The 21,440-nt window shown below is 40.0% G+C and overlaps 1 protein-coding gene across 1 annotated transcript in view; it reads left to right on the top strand.

The window, feature by feature from the left end:
* Positions 1-21,440, top strand: part of KIF13B (kinesin family member 13B) — a 143,790-nt gene that overhangs the window by 54,502 nt on the left and 67,848 nt on the right. Inside the window, exons 8-18 of the mRNA XM_063442009.1 lie at positions 1,756-1,890; positions 5,173-5,285; positions 6,000-6,111; positions 6,590-6,802; positions 7,568-7,678; positions 10,492-10,626; positions 13,492-13,622; positions 16,344-16,430; positions 18,065-18,252; positions 18,737-18,951; positions 19,316-19,474. Coding sequence (XP_063298079.1) covers positions 1,756-1,890; positions 5,173-5,285; positions 6,000-6,111; positions 6,590-6,802; positions 7,568-7,678; positions 10,492-10,626; positions 13,492-13,622; positions 16,344-16,430; positions 18,065-18,252; positions 18,737-18,951; positions 19,316-19,474 — 1,599 coding nt within the window. The remainder of the gene's footprint in view (positions 1-1,755; positions 1,891-5,172; positions 5,286-5,999; positions 6,112-6,589; positions 6,803-7,567; positions 7,679-10,491; positions 10,627-13,491; positions 13,623-16,343; positions 16,431-18,064; positions 18,253-18,736; positions 18,952-19,315; positions 19,475-21,440) is intronic.

The following is a 21,440-nucleotide window of genomic DNA, read 5'->3' as shown; positions in this document are numbered from 1 at the left end:
TTAATCAACTATGTTACTGTGCAATAAAAGTGCAAACTACACTGATCAGCGACAACATTAAATCTATTGACAGAATAAGCGAATAATTGTTACAGTGGCACCTGTCAAGGGGTAGGATTTATAAAGCAGCAAGTCAACAGTCTGTTCTTGATTTTTCATTTGTTGGAAGCTGCAGTTCGGTCAGAGAGCCCATGATGTCCACCGCCGAAAGTACCTTCAATGAGGACGGGGGTGTCAGAACTGGACCATTGGAAAAAGATTGCCTGATCTGATGAAGCCCAGTTTCTTTTAGATCAGATGGATTTGTGTTTGTTGTTTACCTGGGAAAGAGATGGAATCGGGATGCACTATGGGAAGAAGGCAGGTCAGCAGAGTGCTTTGGACAATGTTCTGCTGGGAGACTGTTACCTGCCATACACGCACCACCTTGATCTCTGCCATGTTCCTTAAATCATCCCTGAACAGTTTTTGCAGTGTGGCAGGGTGAATTATCCTGCTGAAAGAGGACACTGCCCCCAGGGAACACCACTGCCATGAAGGGTGTTCTACAACAATATCTAGGTAGACTTATTAACTGCACCCGGTATTATCGGGTTCTTATCTACTCCACAGGTATAAGGCTCGACAGCAATTCAAATGTTATCACTTCGGGGATAGAGTAGAATCAGATTTAATTTACATGGACTTTCCAGCCGTCAAGGATTGTTGTTCCTATCACAGATACCATCAACCCTTTCAAGACTACCGGTCACAAAGTAATGCTCTTTCTTTAACGCAGGCAACAAAAGATCATCTGCTGAAAGATAACATGGCAGATAATTCCGGGTGAAGTTAATACGTCTACCTAGATATTGTTGTAGAACACCCTTCATGGCAGTGGTGTTCCCTGGGGGCAGTGTCCTCTTTCAGCAGGAGAATGCACCCTGCCACACTGCAAAAACTGTTCAGAGATGATTTAAGGAACATGGCAGAGATCAAGGTGGTGCGTGTCATAGTTACATCCACATAATTGGCAGGTAACAAAGTCTCCCAGCAGAACATTGTCCAAATTTTCCAGATCTTAATCTGATTGAGCATCTGTGGGATGTGCTGGAACAACAAATCCAATCCATGGAGGCCCCATCTCGCAACTTGCAGGACAGTGAATTTGCTGCTAATGTCTTGGTGCCAGATTCTGCAGGACACAGGTCTTGTGGAGTCCATGCCTCGACATATCAGAGCTGTTTTGACCGCACAAGGGGGACTTACATCAGGGCTTGACAAATTTGCTTGTAATCTAGGAGCCAGCAAAAAAAGTTGTCATGTTTTTCAAAAATACAACTCTTAAAGGGACACTATAGTCACCAGAACCCAGGGCCGCCATCAGGGGGTGACAACCATGATGGTTTTCACAGGCCCGGTGGCCCTGGGGGGCCCGGACGCCCGGGTCCCACATGGAGCGGCGAAACTGCTGCAGGTGCATCTGCACTGGGGCCCATCAGGTGGCCCAAGCATTTAGGGCCACCCGATGGGCCTTAGATCTTTAAAGCTTTTAGAAAGTATACCAAACCCAGAACGAACACTTTTTCAGCCTCATATACAGTCTGAAAATCTGTATCAGTGTTTTACACTTAGTACCTGCAAGATGTTACAAACGTGATTAGCAATGCCACATTACGGCTAATATTTTCATACAGTAGATGATCTCTTCCACACCAGAGTTAGTCTGAGGCTTAACTGTCCCTTTAAGGCTGAACTTTCTGTCCTTTCATCCAGGACATTGAGTCGTTGATGTCCGAGGGGAACAAGTCTCGTACAGTGGCCGCAACCAACATGAATGAAGAGAGCAGTCGATCACATGCGGTCTTTAACATCATCCTGACTCATACGCTGTGCGATGTCAAGTCTGGGGTGAGTGTATCCTGCAGTACTGCCAAATTGGATTTCCCTGTTATTTTTGCCCCCCTTAAAATAAATTCTCACTTTGTTTAATATGGTTAACCTGTCCTTTTGCTGTGACTTGTTTGTACGGTTATTGTAAAGCTGTGACACTTTATTATTAGTGACTAGCATGATTATTCCTGTTTGAATAAACCTGTTAATACACATTAATCCTGCCATATTTTTTATCATCTGAGCAAGTGCATTTTCAAGGTTCTACTCCCTCATGAACCTAGTATAGTATGTACGGCACAAAATAGACTTTTTTATTCCACACCTGTATGAATCGACCGTACAGAATGTATTCATTGAATAAGATTTTACAGGTAAATCCCAGAATATCAATTCTTTTGGTGTGGATTAACCAGATTTAGATTCAGAGGAACTGCCCTAAAAAATGTTTGCACAAGCCTATCCCAAACCAGCTAATTGGAAGAACATGTGTCCATGTGTTGTGACATAGTATAGAATATATAAGTAAATAGATCATAAATTATTATATTCCACTCAGTGGATGTCTATGATACTCGTTTTTTTTTTGTTTGTTTGTTTTTTACCTTTTCCTACTTGGATGAGAATGCAGAGCACCTGCAGTACTGTCGGGGAAATGTTTAAATGAAAAGATAAAAGGAATAAAAGCACTCTATTAATCAAAGACCAGCTTAGAGGCAAGCTGCTTCTCACATGTGATATTCATTAAAAAAAAGACTTGTTGAAGCAAGCGGATTTTAGTGCTGAAATACCCCAAGATATAAATACAAATTATCTTAACCCTCACAGAAAAAGCACGATTCTTTCTTTTTTTTTTTTTTTTTTTTTTTTTTAAAGCTGTATAAAACCAACAATGTCAGAATCCATATCAGCAGGCACGGTTTGCATTGCTTTAAGCGACCCTGATTCTGCGAGTTTGCCAGCTAATGGTCATTTCTCTTCTCCTGGCAAGGTATAATTGCAGTTTGCAATCTGCTTTAGTTGAGGCCCCTGAATAGTTTCCATTAAAATCATGGTCTTGTGTTGCCTGCGTTAAAGAAAGAGCGTTACTTTATGACCGGCAGTCTATAAATGGTTGATGGAATCTGTGATGGGAACAACAATCCTTGACGGCTGGAAAGTCCATGTAAATCAAATCTGATTCTATTGTATCCCCCGCAGTGATAACATCTGAATTGCTGTCGAGACCTGTGGTGACCATAGAACAGTAGATAAGAACCCGGTAATACCGGGTGAAGTCAATACGTCTACAATTTTTAATAATATAGATAATGCAAAATCGTTTAATGCAAAGTTACTCATATTTGTAGTTTCTGCAGGGAATTGTGCCGATATGTGAATCAGGATGGGATTCAGCCAATTAAGATACTCCCTTTTCTTTTAATGGCAGTATTATAATGTACAAATCAGACTAGTCTAAACTCCCAGAAGCCATCACAGTGTGTCACATACACTTGTGTTTTTATTTGAGTACAAAGGGTTAAAACTGAGGTGGGGAGGTGGGGGCAGTAAGAGCAGGTTTATGGACATATTAAAAGAATCACCCAGCAAGGCTCAATGTAACCTAATCTGCACATTGCATCTGACATGTGGCTGTCTGTGAGTGTCCCTTTAAACCAGGGGTGCCCAAAAGGTAGATCCCCAGATGTTTTAAAACTACAGCTTCCATGAAAATCTTTAATTCTAAAGAATTCTATAGACTTGTAGAGCATCGTGGGAGTTGTAGTTCTACAACATCACTCTGTGGATGCATTTTGCACCCTCCGTGGAGTCGTTTCACAGTTCAGACAATTGGTCCCAATGGCGACATCTTGTGGTGGATGTGAGAATTCTCTATATAAGGATGGGCTTTGCAGTGAGAAACTAGTAGCGGTCATCACATGCACAGAGGAACGTCAGTCTGAGCTATATGTACATTGCTAATGTCAACAGTCATATCCGCTGTCTAGCTTGTAACGGCACTGTGCAGAGTAAATACAGCTCTGTTCTGCCACATGCTAAAAGCGGTGTCTTGAATCTAGCTGCACGTGTCCTGACCCTGGGGGCCACGTTTTCTGAAACCTATTCTGGTTTCCCAGAGGGAATTCAAAATGAATGATTACTCCACAGACAGAGCCTTGATACCTTTCTCTGATGGATTTACTTCCTATTTAAAGAGACACTCCATAATAGTCCACCTTGCGACATTTGCAGGGGCAATCGAATGACCGAAATATTCGTTCCAATTCACTTTCCACCTCCAATTTCCAATTACTATTAAACCTTGAGCTGCTGTGGCATGTGAAGAGCCATTGTCGCCGTACTAATAAATGCTGTCCAGCATGTGACACAGCCAGCTGCAAGTAGTTCCATTCATGAAAAAGATTAAGTAAACAGCGGCTTGCATTCAACTTGCATGGGGTCTTTATTTTATGGATTCTATTACTTACTATGAGAGCTGTGCTGCTTACTTCCCAGGGTTTTAAGGGTTTGAGTGGCCAATTCCTGGCTAGCAATCCCAAATATCGGCTCAACTCACTAGCCAAACAAGCCTCCTTTTCTGGTGCTCTTCCCACGTCATGTCACCAGTGGAACACGATTTACCTTTTAAAAAGGTTTATCATTATGTTGCAGGAGCACTGTACCAGGGTGCATCTATTTGGTCGGGAAAAGGTATTCTATGTGTATCTGGTATTACAAGGAATTCTGAGCTTCGTTCTAATTATTTACAGTGTTTGCCCTCTGTAGTATCTATGGTGGGAATTCACTCCTGGAGAAAAGATCAGTATATTCACAAACATTCTATTGGTTTCCACGGTGACTGCTTTTTTTTTAAAAAAATTCTTTGAGCTTTTTTTTTTTTTTATATTTAATGTATATTGGTGTGTGTGTGTGTGTGTGTGTGTATATATGTGTATATATGTGTATATATATATATATATATATATATATATATATATTTGTGTATATATTGATTTCTTTCACTTTTTACATATGTACATTGTTTTTTTTATTTTTCGTACATGAGAATAAAAAAAAAAGAAAGTTATACGTAACCCTTTTGTTTTGGTTGTTTTTTTTTTTTTTTTCATTAAATGAAATCTTTTTGAGCCTGGCGATATTTACCGGGACATGTAGTGCAGTGCTGTCATGACCAGCAGAATATATTTGTAACATTGACTGTTAAGACGTTGACAGTGGTACGAAGTGCTTCATCCTTTGACCTTTTGATAATCTCTTCTTAGAATGTTGATGTTTATCATGTATTACTTCTTCCCCCAGACATCGGGTGAAAAAGTGAGTAAATTAAGTCTGGTAGATTTAGCCGGGAGCGAAAGAGCGACCAAGACTGGGGCAGCTGGCGAACGGCTAAAAGAAGGAAGCAACATAAACAAGTGAGATCTGAAATCCTCTTTGGTGCACACCTATTTCGGTTTTATTTAATTAGTGGGTTACCTCTCTGTCTGGGGTTATATCATGTAAACCTGTGACTCCCTTTGAATAAAACAGTCCCGTCATAGGTTCTTTATCAATGTTTATATTAATCTGAGAAAGCACGAAAGCCTTATCTCATGTCTTGATTAATGATCGAATTACATAACAGCCCACGTGTTGCATCTAATCATTTTTTTTTTTTTTTTTTTATTTTTTTTTATACCTTGTTTTTTCCATCTAGGAAATTATTTTGTTCCCCTTTTGTGCCAATCTCCAGCATCTCGCTTTCGAGACACCAACACACTGTTTACTCGTATAATAAGGCATAGAAAGACTGTTTTATATTTACTTCAGCAAATTTTAAAATCGTACTGATCATTTTATTACTTGTGTTGTGTTTAAAATAGTTCTCCCATCATGCACCAGAGCACCAATTTCTGATTGGTTGATCAATTTCTATTTCTTTTTGAACCTTGCTTTTTACATGGGGAAAGATGGTTGAAGTAGAGACTCCGTATGTCCTCAGAAATAATGTACCCGTCATTTTAAATTTTGCTAAACTTTCTGTATGCTTTGTGATTTTTATTTTTTTTTTTTTTAAATCTGCCCATGCTTATTACTAGACCTTTTGCTGTTAGTTTTTACTCTTACGTGTATTATTTTATTGATTTCAGGTCCCTCACTACCCTGGGCCTTGTCATCTCTGCTCTGGCAGACCAAGGTGCCGGCAAGAATAAAAACAAATTTGTCCCGTATCGGGACTCTGTCCTGACCTGGCTGCTAAAAGTAAGTTTTTAATGGCTTAGAGCTTTCTACAGACCTGTTCCTGGCCCATTTTGGTCACATTTCATGTCCAATTATTGAATGACATGCGAGTTGCTTCAGGTGTGTCTGACATGTTTGCCCTTTGTGTTTCAAAATGAAAAGATAGAATCATATGGTTGTCAGTAGACAGACAAAAATCTCACGTCTAATGTATCACCTGTTCTAGAATACGACAGAGAGCATTCCCTGTTTGGAAAAACATGTAACCCAGCCAAGTTGGTAAAATCTCACTGAGGTTGTTGTCAGTAAGTTCCCGACCCTGGAACGTAAATGTACACACACCACCCGTCACCAAACCGAACATTCCCTTTATGTGACAGTGATGTCCTCCTGTGTTCTCTCCCTGTGATTTCTTGTGGTTCTGAATACAGGAAATTGCAGTGGATAACTGAAGCCAGCATATACCCAGATTATTTTTATTTTTTTAAATTTCTCTTAGGACAGTCTTGGGGGAAACAGTAAAACTGCTATGGTGGCCACGGTCAGCCCTGCTGCTGATAACTACGATGAGACTCTGTCCACACTTAGATACGCCGATCGTGCTAAGAACATTGTCAATCATGCCATCGTTAACGAGGATCCCAATGCTCGTATTACCCGGGAACTGCGCGAGGAGGTGGAAAAACTGAGGGATCAGCTGACACAAGCAGAGGTAATTGGACGGAGCCAGGATGTTGGGGCTTGGTTTGATATGGATCTGTAACGAGTCAGCATGTTTTGTGTTTTATATATGCCCTGATTTATAAATTAAAGTGATCATGTTATGTCTTTATTTTTTCCTGTTTTGCTTTGTGCCCTTTGTATCTTAATGATTCCACTCCTCCATTGCCTCTTTCCTTCATTTATGTTTATTATTCTTTCTTCCTTGTGTGATCCTATGGGAAATTTATCTCCGGAAACCGATGGGTTATTCACTTAAGTATGAATTGTCAATCCAAAGTGAAGGCCAAAATATTTGAGCAAAAGACGTAGCGGACTTGAAAAAATGTAAATTATATATATGTGAGCTGGGATATTCACCCCTGTTGGTTTTCTTATATATATATATTTCTCTTTCCCAGAGTTCACTATTAAAATGACATGTACCGATGTTGTATTTAACATAATGCCATTAATTCAGTCTTTACATGACATAAGCTCACCACATCGATTTTAAATCCTTGTTGTTTGGAATGTAGGGAGATCTGTGCAACATGTTGTATTTCTACTCAACAAGTAGTACAACGAGATGAAATTTTCCAAAATTGGTGGTTAGTTTCGCTTACAATGTGGCATGGAGTGAACTGGTCTAATTTCACCCAGGGTCTCCAGGTTTAATAGGGAGTATTTGGCATTCCGTGTCAAACCTGGAGATTCTGTGTGAAATCCGTCACATTACCGGTTAGTAATGTATGATCATGTTTGTGATCCTTTGCAGTCTATGAAGGCTCCTGAGCTCAAGGAACGGTTGCAGGAATCCGAGAAACTGATCCAAGAAATGACGGTTACATGGGAAGAGAAGCTGAGGAAGACCGAAGAGGTTGCTCAGGTTTGTACATGTGTCTCTGGTGAGATTAACTTTTAAGAAGTTTGTTCATGAAATACCAAATTGTAATAAATTGAAAACTGCAGTGTGTAGGCAAAACACGCAGATTTGGAAAAATCCCTCCACTTCATTATCGTAAAGCCAGAATTTTAAAATTAATTTTTCCATTCCCTGTGATATGGGTTTACTGGATAAACCCCCAGCTGTTTGTATTTGGAGAGATTTTACTTCAGCGATTCTTTGAGCCTCATTTTCATGTTTATTCGAGCGCTGAGTTTTCTCCGGTGTGAAATTTCGCTGACCTGTTTCCTTTAAATCTGCAGGCAGAGCGTATTTAATTTTAGATGTTTTATGAAAAAAAAGACAAACTCAGGACGTTTCCTAGTAATTCTATATACAGCACTAACCATTTTTGGCAATTGTTTCAGATTTAATATTTTTTTCTATTTTTATTTTATTTTTTAAAGGTCATTTTTTTCCATCATAAGATAGTTTTGTGCTTTTTCACAGAGCACAATATTTCTTCATGTAAAACGCCTTGTAACATTAATATTAAAACGACTACATTTGCATTGTAATATTGGAACACAGAATTTGCAGATACAGTGATCTCGATGCACTGTTTGTATATAATCTATAATAAATGTGTTTCCATAAAACGAATGGCATCCAGTCATTCGCCCCTTGTTTTCAAACCCCTTAAAATCTGATTCTTTATCAATAACATGTAATATAGACAGAACTCGAGAAAACGCCTCTTAGCACAGATGAGGAGTAGGCAACCTCTGCCACTCCAGATGTTGTTGACTAAATCTCCCATGATGCTTTGCCAGCATTAAGGGCGATACAGTACACAACATCTGGAGTGCTGAAGGTTTCCTACCTCTGGCATATAGCAAGCATGTAGTTAAAGGCAATCCCATCCTGGCAGGCTCCTATTTCTGTCTAATTAGAAGGAGAAAAGAGTCTGCTCTGTTGCTGGTTCTGCCTTTCTTCCTCCTGTCTCTGCGGTTTGAAGTACAGAAGATAAGGACCTCTTCACTGGTAGAAAGAAAGCTGGGCGCCACAAACACACTGATCCGGGAGCTTTTACCCAACATCTCATTATGGGACGGAAAGTAAATTCTCCTTTCAGCTGATTAGTTTCCATTCTGTCTCTAAAGGCTGAGCAGCTGCGATGCCATTTAAATCACTCAGAACGTGGCAGCTTTAACACTCTCACTATACATTTAATAAATAATTCAGGCAAGTCAAATAACGGCGACACGGGGAAGAAAGCGCCGGATCTGGACAGATTATCCCTTAATGCTTGTGTCTGCCGCTTCCATTTGGCACATTTAATCCTTCGTTTAAAGTAAAACCTCTTGGTGTTAACCCTTACAGTACCATTTATTATGCTGGTTGACAAACCCCCCTCCCACTCCGTATTTTAAGCTTCTATCCTGTAAACATGGCTAGCGATATGATGTAGTAGATAACAAAACTGAACTGCGGTCAGGTCCTACCTGTACATGCGATATACGATCGCCCCAGGCAATCGTTTCAGCCTTTTAGGCCCATGTCAGTGACATGGAGCTGATATCTCTCTAGGCACAGTGGGGTATGTCACAATCCAGGTGATATTACCCGATCGGCCAAGCCATGGATAAGGCTTCACAGTCCCAATATGATTTATTTCCATAATGAGACCAAAACTAAAAAATAAACAGTTCTATTCCCATTATGGTGTCCAAAAAAATCCAGATATTCTTACAGCACCACCTGCTGGTTAAAAATTGCACAGAATTTTCAAGTCAAGTTCATGTCAAAGGGGAATCCGTTGCTAAAATAGAAACATATACGAAGAGTTCCAGAATATCACATTCCAAATTGCACATCTTTTCATTGGGTTTGGAAGATACAGACCTATCGCAGGGTTTCTTGTGACTTTTATCAAGCATGAGAAGTATAGGACAAAGCCTGCATGTAATTTAAAATAGTCGGTGTTTTACCTTTATGCAATTCCTTTCTGCTAAAGCAGTACTAGCCACAAGGTAACCCCTGAGCAACTTGCACTACAACTCAACATTTGGCAGAGCATCATCGGAGTTGTTCTTTGTTATCCAAAATTGAACCCCTTTCATACTTTCTAATGTGCAAAGAGACAATGTTCTTGTGGAGAGCCTGGCTAGATGCCCGAGGCATTACACAGAGAATTGTTAGAATATTGTTACCCCCATCTCACTGTAATCCCGATTCTCACCATTGCAATACGTTGCAAATAAAAATAATGTAATATTGTATTTTTGGTCTTTAACCCTATTATTCTGCAACTCCTCTTTCCTTTTTTGATGGGCTGTTAAAGTAGGATCAAAAAACACATTTTGACATTGAATAATATTCTGTATATGCATACGGATATGGAAAATATTGAAACTTCGCTTTGCAGAACAAACAAAAAAAAATCAGATTGTGGGTGTTACTTGTGGGCAGCTAACTTGGGAATGAAGAGGTTAAATAGCCATCAGCATGATAGTATGTCAGAGAGAAGGCATGTATAGCAAGACCAGATAGTTTTATGACTGTGTCTTAAAATACCTTCCTGTGGTCTAATCCATTCTTTATTGCACATTTTATTACTGCTTCCATTTGAGGCACCCTAAATGTTTTGCTGGAAAAGTGGTTAGGGCCCAGAGACATGGTTGGGGACCCAGGGATTTTGGTCTTCAGAGGAAGCTTTGTTACCTTTAGCATATAGTGTTAGAAATGCTATTTAAAATTTTTATAATTCTTGCATTTAGGTTGCTAAATGTTATATTGATCACATTTTTTCCCAGGAGCGGCAGAAGCAGTTGGAAAGCCTTGGAATTTCTCTTCAGTCTTCAGGGATCAAAGTCGGAGATAATAAATGCTTTCTGGTTAATTTAAACGCAGATCCAGCACTCAATGAACTTCTGGTTTATTACCTAAAGGTGAGCTGCAGAAAGAGTAACTGGCATGTTCCTGTCTCCTGGGCTTACGGAACTAAATTGAATGCTAGAATCTATTACTGTGACTTGTCAAATTCCAATCTCTGCACGCCCGTATCGCTTCAATATGGCTGAATATTGCCCAGTTTGTCATTTGCCACTGATTATTTGTACAAGAAAACCAGAAATATGTTAATCGGATTTGGGTGCTTTAGTCTAGTCTAGTCTAGATAGTAGTTATCCAGGGAATTAACCACTTCCCTTCCAGTATAAACATTTTTAATTTCATGTTCATTTAGTCCATACAGCCTCCCTCACCCTCATTTGTATTCTACGAATGATTGCAACTATGTAGAGGAACAAATGTATGTGCGAAGAGCCTCTAGTCACTCATTTAGTGTCTGCAAGTTTCAGGTTGTAGTATAAAACCCTAAAAGGCTGTATTTGCAGAGGTAGAAAAAAAAATTATAAAATGAATTCCAAGGCAAACATACCCAGATAGGGCAAGCCAAAGGTCAAATAATCCAGGGAAGCAGAACAAAATCACAGGTAGTTTGCAGGAAGGTAGCACACAACAAATGAGCAATGATAGCACTGCAGTTCATAGGAGTTGGAAGAGGGCTCCAGTGGCAACCTGTGAAGCTCTGGTGAACTCCATGCCCATGAGGGTTAAGGCAGTGCTGGAAAATAATGGTGGCCACACAAAATATTGACACTTTGGGCCTAATTTGGACATTTCCCACTTAGGGGTGCACTTACTTTTATTGCCAACGGTTTAGACATTAATGGCTGTGTGTGGAGTTATTTTGAGGGGACATCAAACTTACACTGTGATACCGGCTGTACACTTACTACTTTACATTGTAGCAGAGTGTAATTTCTTCAGTGTTGTCACATGAAAAGATAAAATATGAGGGGTGTGTACTCACTTTTGTGAGATACTGTATGTGTGTGTAAATATATAATTATATTTTTCACGGGGTGTGGTGTTTTCGGTTATGTGTGAGAACATATATGCCATTTTTAATGTTTGGGCGGTAGTGTGTGATATTTCGGAACGCTGCTTTACATATAAAATGTCATGGCTGCCATAAACCATTTCCGCTTTCCTCCATCCAGTCAGCCTGTATCTCTCTGTGAACGCGTTTGGGCCTCGGCTCTGCTTTGTGTTGTTTATATAATCATTCTGTGTGTTTAGATTCTTGTATTGCCCCACACAGTTACACAGCTCTTTGTCCTGGAATCCTTAAATCCAGTATTTGGTATAGAATGCTGAGTTTGAAACGTTCCCGTCTGTTCTATAACAAATTTAAGTTGTTGTTCTTATTCTGATTCACTGGGTTGATATTTAACCTCTGTTTCGGCAGGTATATTATCCAATGCCTCTAATTTAGAGCTAGGTGATTTCTGTGTTTTTTGTCCATTATGATGAGTCCTGGTCCGGTTTCCGCTGTGTCAGGGGCACGTTAATGAGGGTGCTGCCTTGGAGTGTGAGAGCCTGTTGTTTTCCTTTTGCTTAGTAATCAAACCCTCATGCAGAGTGGAAATCCTATCCCAGCCTAACAGACAGCTCCTTTCTTATCTGATGGCTTGTGGGAATAATGGAGGGCTGTGTGTGGGCTCTGTGGAGGGATGCCAGTAATAGTCTCTCCATGATTGCACCCGCCTGCCTGGGATCAGAATCTCAATCTTTCATCTGCATTCTCCTAATGTACTGTACAAGGTCAGTCAGACTGGATCTGTCAAAATGCAGGGTGTACTTAATGCAGTGCTAACTGTCTGTGTGCAGTGAGGATCTACTGCATGCAGTGCTAACTGTCTGTGTGCAGTGAGGATCTAGTGTAATGCAGGGCTAACTGTATGTGTGCAATGAGGATCTACTGCATGCAGTGCTAACTGTCTGTGTGCAGTGAGGATCTAGTGTAATGCAGGGCTAACTGTATGTGTGCAATGAGGATCTACTGCATGCAGTGCTAACTGTCTGTGTGCAGTGAGGATCGAGTGTAATGCAGGGCTGTCTGTGTGCAGTGAGGATCTACTGCATGCAGTGCTAACTGTCTGTGTGCAGTGAGGATCTACTGCATGCAGTGCTAACTGTCTGTGTGCAGTGAGGATCTAGTGTAATGCAGGGCTAACTGTGCAATGAGGATCTACTGTAATACAGTGCTAGCTGTCTGTGCAGTGCTGACTGCAGTGAGGATCTGTTATAATGCAGTGCTAACAGTCTGTGCAGTGAGGATCTGTTATAATGCAGTGCTAACAGTCTGTGCAGTGAGGATCTACTGTAATAGTGTGCAGCGAGGATCTACTGTAATCCAGTGCTAGCTGTCTGTGCAGTGCTGACTGCAGAGAGGATCTACTGTAATGCAGTGCTAACTGTCTGTACACGGATGATCTCCTGTAATGCGGTGCTAACTGTATGTGTGCAGTGAAGAGGTGTCTAATGCAGTGCTAACCTCTGTCAGTGTCCGAGAATCTAATTTACTACATTGATGTCATAACGCAGTGCGTATATGATGGCTGAGCAGTTGTTTAGATGCAGTGCTGTCACGTGGCAGTTTCTGAGGTTATAATGTAATCCAGAGCTAGGTGCTATCACTGCAGTATCTGAAGATATAACGTAATGCAGTGCACACTGCGTTAGCGGGGAGTAGAAATCTTTGCAATCCTTCAGTTTCTAATGCGCATCCAAAGCCAGTATTGTGTTGCTTACTGATGACGTTTTATTACCGTTTGACTGTATGTCTAGATCTTTATCCCAGAAAGGATACCCAGAACTGTGCCCTACCCAGATGATTCGTGAAGAGTTGACTTATTTATGCTGGTGATGTGTATTGTTCTCATGTTTTATGTCTGGATCTCTTGCAGGATCACACGTTAATCGGATCGGCTGATTCCCAGGACATCCAGTTATGTGGAATGGGTATTCTGCCTGAACACGGAATCATCGACATATCCCAGGACGGGCAGGTTGTACTCACACCAATGAAAAACACCAGGTAATTAGTGTATATATCAAAAATCAAATGACCTACCACATCTGGACCCACAAATCTTTTCAAGATTATAGGGGCAGTATTATGACACATTAGTTTTGTCGACTCATTATGGGCCTCTGCCACAGAGATAATTTTTGTCATTGCCATCCAAGTTTTGAGGTCTATAGATAATGCAGAAATGAAGTTCAACATTCTGTGGAAAACTAGCTAGGTTACCAGGCTTTGACCAACCTCTTTGAGAGGCCTCAATGTTTGTTTGTTTTTGTTTTTTCTTCAGACCACTTAAAAAGATTCTAGACCACTATAACAAATACTAAAAGCTGCGGCAGGGGCTTAGTGTCCCTTTAAATATTTACCTGTATAATAACCGCATTAAAAGAAGAAGATTGCAGAAGATAGAGCTGCCGTGGCAGCAGCCTGAGCAACCAAATACCCCAAAATAAAATGCATAATATAAATTGTGGGGTGCCATGCTTGTGACGTGTGCGTGCACAGCTGCCACAAATTGATGCCGTGGATATTTTGGAAGAAAGCAGACTTGATGTAAATTGAAGTATGATACATCTACACATACTAATGGTGATAGAACTATCTGCTGCTCAATAATTTTTATTTACTTCCACATAGTTAGTGCAATTAAGGAACTTTGTACAAAATTAGATTTTATATCCGTTTGTAAGAGTGAGCTTTTTTTTTTTTCCAGTATAGTAATAAATCTTCATTAGCAGCTATTAAACTTTGACTGTCCTGTTTGCGGAGAGTGTTAGTTATGTTGGAAGGCCAAGTGTGCCCCTACCTTACGTTACAGTGTGCACACTCACCAGATAATGCAGTTACCAGTGAAATTGTAGCAGGGCTGTATAAAATGGCAAACGCTAATTAAGCAGGCCGTTCCATACTGCCATAGGGTGTTTACAAACCAGTTTGGGATGATTGCGTAAATGAATGTTTTTTGGTTTTTTTCCGTATTTACTTGTTTCTTCTTTCTTATGCTATCCACACCCACTCCAGGAGGAACATCAAATTGGAGTGTTCGTTTGAGGGATTCATATATTCTATTTTATTACAATTGCAGAACGAGTCTCTGAGCTACTTGTGGATCTCTGTTCTAATGCCATGTGCATTATTTTATTGCAAAAAAAAAAAAAGTCCTAAAAGTGGGGTTTAATGTTTGCAAATATAAAAATTATTTGCATGGCACCCTCCTATCCACTGTACTCGGTAATTATTTATATAATGAATAATAATTTCTGTGTAATAATTTTGGTTTGCTGCTTTGAATGCTGTTTTCAGTTCCGTTGTGCATCCTTGTCTACTTTTAGAAATGCATTCCCCAAGACCAAAATGGCATCTGCTTTATTCCAGACCTGCTAATTATTGGACTGGCTATTTACTAAGTGAGCTGGGCCTCTGCAGATTTTCTTAGGTTCATGGTGAGAATTCTCTGCAAGGCTCGTAATATATCATAAAACATGGTGAATGTGTTAATTGGTATCTGGATTCAGATCAGGCAGAGTGTGAATTGCATCTGATCTCCTCCTGATTTGATGTACCGTTGGTTTGTAGACCACTTTTGCCCACTAGGTGGTGCTCAGGCTCCCTTACTAGAAGTCCCAAATTCCTCTGTCAGTGTGCCCAGAGGGGAAGTTTGAAACCAGGTGAAATTGGAGATTTTAGAGAACTAAATTCTCATTACCTGGGTGAAAGTTTACAGATTGCTGTCATTAGTGCCCTAGAACTTTCAGCTGAGAGCCAGTGGGAGCGATTTCTCGGATGGGGTAGGCAGGTAAGCAGAAATGCCCAGCGGGCTCTGTTATATTTGGGAAGATCTTCTAGCCAGAAATAAAAGGTTATAAAGTGTGCCTGCTTTCTCATGTCTTATCAATCATTTTGAATATAAATTGATTTAAATTAACCCTCTACGTGCCCAAGAGGCAGAGCCTTTTAATTATTGTCTTCAGGGTTATATCCGGGTTATATGCACAAAATGAACCCAATCAATGCCATTGGCACAGAGAAATCGTCTTTTATTCAAAGGCCGTTACCACTGGTTTGCCGTCCAGGAAATCAGTTTGCTTCCTTCTGTGCATCCTCCTTGCATTTAAAGACAGATGCAGATTTGTTAATGTGGCGCATTCCCCGCATGCTTTCTTTAATGTGAACCTGTAACAAGCCTGTTCATGCTTCCTCTGTCGCCATGCACGGGAGAGGGATCTTTTAAGAAGGACAGGAGCAATGTAATGTGTAAATAGAACTTTAAATGGTGCCAAGACTAATATCAGAACTGGACAGGCAGTGACAGACCGTTACACTGTCCCGATCTTATTCAGAGACTAATTTAAAAAAATTCTAAACTTCAAAATATTGTTTTTAGGGACAGAGGAGTTGGATTTTGTTTTAGTCTTCAATATTTGCAATTTGGACACACAGTTCATTGGTTATTTCCTGTAGTGGTTCCACTTTGTTCTAAATCTCTTTACAGTGACCTGTAAGCATGAGTCTGTCAGCATCCCGGGGAAACATTGTATCCCAGATCCTTAGTGGTATCTGTGCTTCTGGAGTTTAATATTGGGATGCTCACCAGTGTGTGTATCTGTTTCAATGTGTGTCTTTATAGTATATTATAATTTTTTTTTTTTTTTTTTTTTTAAATCCGTTTTATTGTTTTTTTACAAAGATTTAGTTTTGTTTATTTTAATAATTTTGACTATTTTTCTGCAGAACATTTGTAAATGGCTCCACTATTACCAATCCCACACCGCTTCATCACGGAGACCGAATACTGTGGGGCAATAATCACTTCTTCAGGTACCAAATATCCTAACATCTCAACCTTCTACTTGTAGAAAATATGCTTCTAAACTGCGGAGTTAGTTATGGGGAAAATGCATATTGCACGGATACATGGAACTCCAGCCCTGATTAATGCACTCTAGAAATGTTACCAGTAATAAACATAACCATTTCTTTTACTTTGTATAATACAGTCATCCCCGTAAACAGATTCATGTATGTGGCATTGTACATAAAATCTGTTTTTTGTTTGTGATCGCTATTTAATATCTTGGTTCTATCATCTAATTTTGACAAAACAAACTGTAATAGTGTGAAGGTCTGCCTTTTAACTGAGGACAGGTTTAATGGCCCCTGGCTGACTGATCAGTGATGGGCGCAGCCATATTGCAATACCTGAATGAGAAAATGTGTGCGTTTCCTCCTGTCATTATAGTGCTGCATGTGTCCAAATCAGGAGTGCCCAAAATTTAGATCCTCAACTGTTGGACTGTAGTCCTGCAACAACTTTCTAGTTAATCACTTCAAAGTGTCTGCTTTTTCAAAATATTTACTTCTGTGGGTTTGGGCACTTTTATTATCATTGTTACTAAGTATGTAAAACTTAGTGTGGAAAAAAATAATGCACACTTTCTATTGCTTGTTCTCAATTGCCAACAAAAGTGTTTTTTTTTTTTGTTTTTGTTTTTTATTATAAAATGTGTGGTGCGTTAAATTATATAATACATCTCCCATTAATAGCTTTGTAATAAATTTCATACTAACTTATTAAAAAAACTGATTTATTTCAAGAAGTATTAAGCTGCTCTCAGGTTTATGTTGTAGAAAGGTATTGTTTTTTGATATTTTATTAAGGTCTGGGTAGAGAGGGCTATTGAGGGAGCATTGGATCCATCTTCACCCCACTATTTATTATTCAATAATTCATTACAGTGTCAGAGCAGTGCTTGCCAACGTATTTTAAACCAGGCACGTCATTGAGAGAAACATTTTCCACGGCAAATCTAATTGTCGTTTTTTTTTGTTTTGTTTTTTTGTTCTTACCTTTCTTCAGTAACTTGAATATCTCACGTTTACTTGCAGCCTTACTAGACAGATATTTATATACCTAGCCAGATTAACTTATTCGTTTTATTTATCGTTAAGTGGAAATCACAGTTTTAATGCTCACTTATTTAAAAAATTTAAATCAAACCCATTTTGTTACTATATGAAACCTATTACAGCCCTAAAGGCAGTGTATTAGTGGCACAGTTTGTCTTCAGTCACGCTAGTTGAGAAACCCTGCATTCTAGAAAGTGCATTTCGTTCCCCACATTTTACCTTTCAAGTTCTTGGTTGAGATGCAGAGGTACTCTGCTGTGACTGGTCTACCAAGTAGCTCAAGGATCTGTACTTTAAACACCCAATGACCTTAGTGAGAAACTTACTACGGGTAACCGAGTCCATGGGGTTCACCTGCATAGGTAAAATTTCACTGTGCCCAACGCCTCATTTTGGTTTGTCATCTGCATAGTGTCCACTCTGCCCAGTTGGGTCTTTGTGAATGGTTGTTTAGGCCGTCCACCAGTATTCCCTTGTATTGCCTCCTGCCATTATAGCATTTTAAACATACCCTTCTTCATTCCTCTGCCCATCCCTATGTACAGGATAAGTTTACCAAAGAAGAGGAAGAGCGAGGCAGAGGACGAGGATCGAGACAACAGCATGAGGAACAGCAGTAGTTACGAACAACTGGACACTGATGGAGATAGCTCCAGTGAAGCTTCCAGTGACATCAACTTCAACTATGAGTATGCTCAGATGGAGGTCATGATGAAAGCTCTGGGAAATAACGGTAAGTGGAATAGGTATTGGTACAGAGAGTTAAATGCTTATTGGAAAGTGCAATGAAGTTGTTTGTTCACAAGTGTTTTTGTAAACTCCGCTAACAGGACTCTAAGCCTGTTAACATTAACTTCTGAATTATCCAATTTTTGAGATGATATGTTATCCCTTGAAGTTGGAGACTTAATGTTCAGCTCGTCAACTTTTTAAAACTCGGGACCCCTCATTAGTGAAGTACTTGTTGACGTCCACTTTCAAAAGCTTCATACCCATCTCCTAGGCTTTCAGAAATAGGTACTCCCCCCCCCCCCTGCCTGAATTGAAGTTCAGCACCTCCCAACCCAGGCTTTCGGAACAGAGTTTTTCTTGTTTCTTGGATTTTAGGAGCATAAACTAGAATGTTTGGCCATATTACAATTAGTGCTTCTGGTGATAAACTAGCTCTGTTAAGGCTGTGAGATTCGAGGATCTAGTTATTGCTTTCTTGTGTGCAGATCCCATGCAGTCCATACTGCAGAGCCTGGAACAGCAGCACGAAGAAGAGAAACGCTCTGCTTTAGAGCGCCAGAGAATGATGTACGAGCATGAGCTGGACCAACTCCGGAGGAGGCTTTCCCCTGAGAAGCAGCACTACCGAAGCATGGACAGGTTCTCATGGGGGTCTCCCAATGCCCAGCAACGTATCCGGCAATGGACGGAGGAAAGGCAAGTCATCACAACACCGATATCATTAGTGTGGAACAGTCCCCATGTTAAATAAGGCATCAGAGGTTCTCTTTGTAGGTTTATTGCTTTACACCCGGTATACTTTACTGCACTCTGAAAGATGGGATCAATCTCCACCTTGAGTTTTTATAGGAATATTCATACTTAAAATATGATGGACAGCTGGGCTGGTCCTTTAAATCTAGTTATTCACAATGCTTTTATAGTACCAGCAGCACCTCAAACATGATTAAATTCTTCTAACATTTTACTGGTTTATGGAGGGGGTGGGACGAGGCGTGGGTTGGTTTTATTGTTTATCACAAAGAATTCTGTTAAATTGTCATCTTTAATGACACACCAGGGAGGCAATGCTGAACCAGAGCCTGAGAAAACTGCGGGAGCAGATCGCCAAGGCCAATCTGTATGTCCGGGAGGCCAATTTCATCGCAGAGGAGATGGATAAGAGGACAGAATATAAAGTCACACTACAGATCCCAGCATCCAGCCTTAATGCCAATAGGAAGGTATGCCTGGAGTGCTGAGAGTCGGCAGACACTGCATTCAAAGATGGCTTCTTCTGTAAAATGAAGTTTTGTGAATAATAATTAGCTCAACTGTCCAACTGAAGTAAAGTTTTCATCTACAAAAAATTAATTATTAACTCCAGGAAAGCATACTGTGGGCATAGCAGTGTTTATATTGCATGCTATGTGTTACCATGGATGAACATTGCGGAATATGTTGACAGTTTATAAATGAATCATTTTAGTGAGTAATGTCCATGTCCTTCTCCTGACACATACAGTGGAAGTCACACACCGGGACTAGTCAGCACCCTATAAATCGGGGTTTTCCAACTTGCTTTGTACCAAAGTAAACTTCAGTGAGAACACATACCTGCTCAATTCATACATTCATCAGCAGTTTTTTATATAAATTTTACTTAATTCTTAAAGAAGCACTTTTGTCATCAGAACAACTACAGCTTGATGTAGTTTGTTCTGGTGTCTACATTAAAATGCCTGCAGCGACAGGCTATAAACACTGCCTTTTCATTGAATAGTAACACCTCTAGTGACAGTCACTCACTAGAAGGGCTTTCTGGCCCAGTGCACTCAGCGTCTCCACGCTCTGCCTGGAGCTGCTGAGCGTTCCTCATAGAGATACATTGATTCAATGCATCTCTATTCGGAGATAGTGATAGGCCAGTTTGCTGCACATGTACAATAACCTCCCAATGCTTTCCGGTGGGAAAGCATTGGATTGGCTGAGATCATCAAAATTGATCATCTCAGCCAAGGAGATCGTGTGTGAGCGGGGCCAGTCGCAATTAAACCCCAAGCGGTGCAGAAAAAAGGAAAGCACACACTAGCTTATTCACGGCTGCAAGTGGGCCAAACTCCTAACTAGTGTTTTCACACCTATAATCTCAGGAGTACACGTTTATATTCCGAACATTATTGTGTTCCTTTAATAGAGATGTATACAACGTGAATAGCACATTAATCTAGCTGATTCTACAAAATTGCTAAATTGCTTGATCGGAACCTGTTTTAATGCAGGCACTTATAAAAATACAAAAAAAATGAAATCCTAATGACGGCAGTCATACATCTGTGAGTTTGTAGCACACTTTGAGGGTACACCAGAAAACCACTGCCCTAAATGTCTGACAAATTCCAATAGTATCTGGTTAAATCAGCTAGACTCCTTCCATATTAGGATATTCTTCTCGCTTTGAAACACAAAAAAAACACTTTAACATTGAATAGAAGAACGCTGCCAGGGGTCTCCAGACACAATAACCGCTTAAATAAGATGAAGTAGTTATAGTGCCTGCAATGCCCTTTGACCCAGTTCTCTGATCTTTATCATGGCAACTTTCCTTTAGTGTTTAATATGTAGCAATGTAGAGTAGGGCTTGCCCCTGTGTCCACCCAGCATATTGCAAAGGAATGTTCCAAAGACACTGCTGGGATTTGCCTTGAACTTTCCTTGGGGTTTCGTACCACTTCTAGTTCTTTTCCCAATATCTACCTGGTGAATGTTTAAAGGTCCAGTATAGATGAGTAGAGTATTCAAGGAACAAGTTGGTAAAGATTTCAAGGAAGTTCTTGCAGCCATTCTTTGAGGAATGAAATATGAAATCTGGGTTTTGTTAAGATCAAACATTAGAAAAAGGCCACGTGCATAAGCTAGGTACACTCTGAAATATAGACAGAAGACAGAATATTTGTTTATATGGCCCCTTCCACCCCCAACCCTCCAATAAAATGGGAAAAATATAAATCAGTATAACCCTTAAATATATAGTTTATTTATCTGATCTAAAAAACAAAAACTCTCTTAAGTGGATTTGTACAAATGAAAACACGTACTCTATTTTTTTCCCCCTTTTTTGGGGCTAATATATTGGTGCATGCTTTATAGATATGGCCTCTTAGAATGTTCAAGATACTTTGTTATACACGGACATTCATATACTTATGT

Source organism: Pelobates fuscus, chromosome 2 (genome assembly GCF_036172605.1).
Source record: "Pelobates fuscus isolate aPelFus1 chromosome 2, aPelFus1.pri, whole genome shotgun sequence".
Classification (NCBI taxonomy): domain Eukaryota; kingdom Metazoa; phylum Chordata; class Amphibia; order Anura; family Pelobatidae; genus Pelobates; species Pelobates fuscus.
Note: the sequence above shows the minus strand (reverse complement) of the source record. Positions and strands in the feature narration are given on the sequence as shown.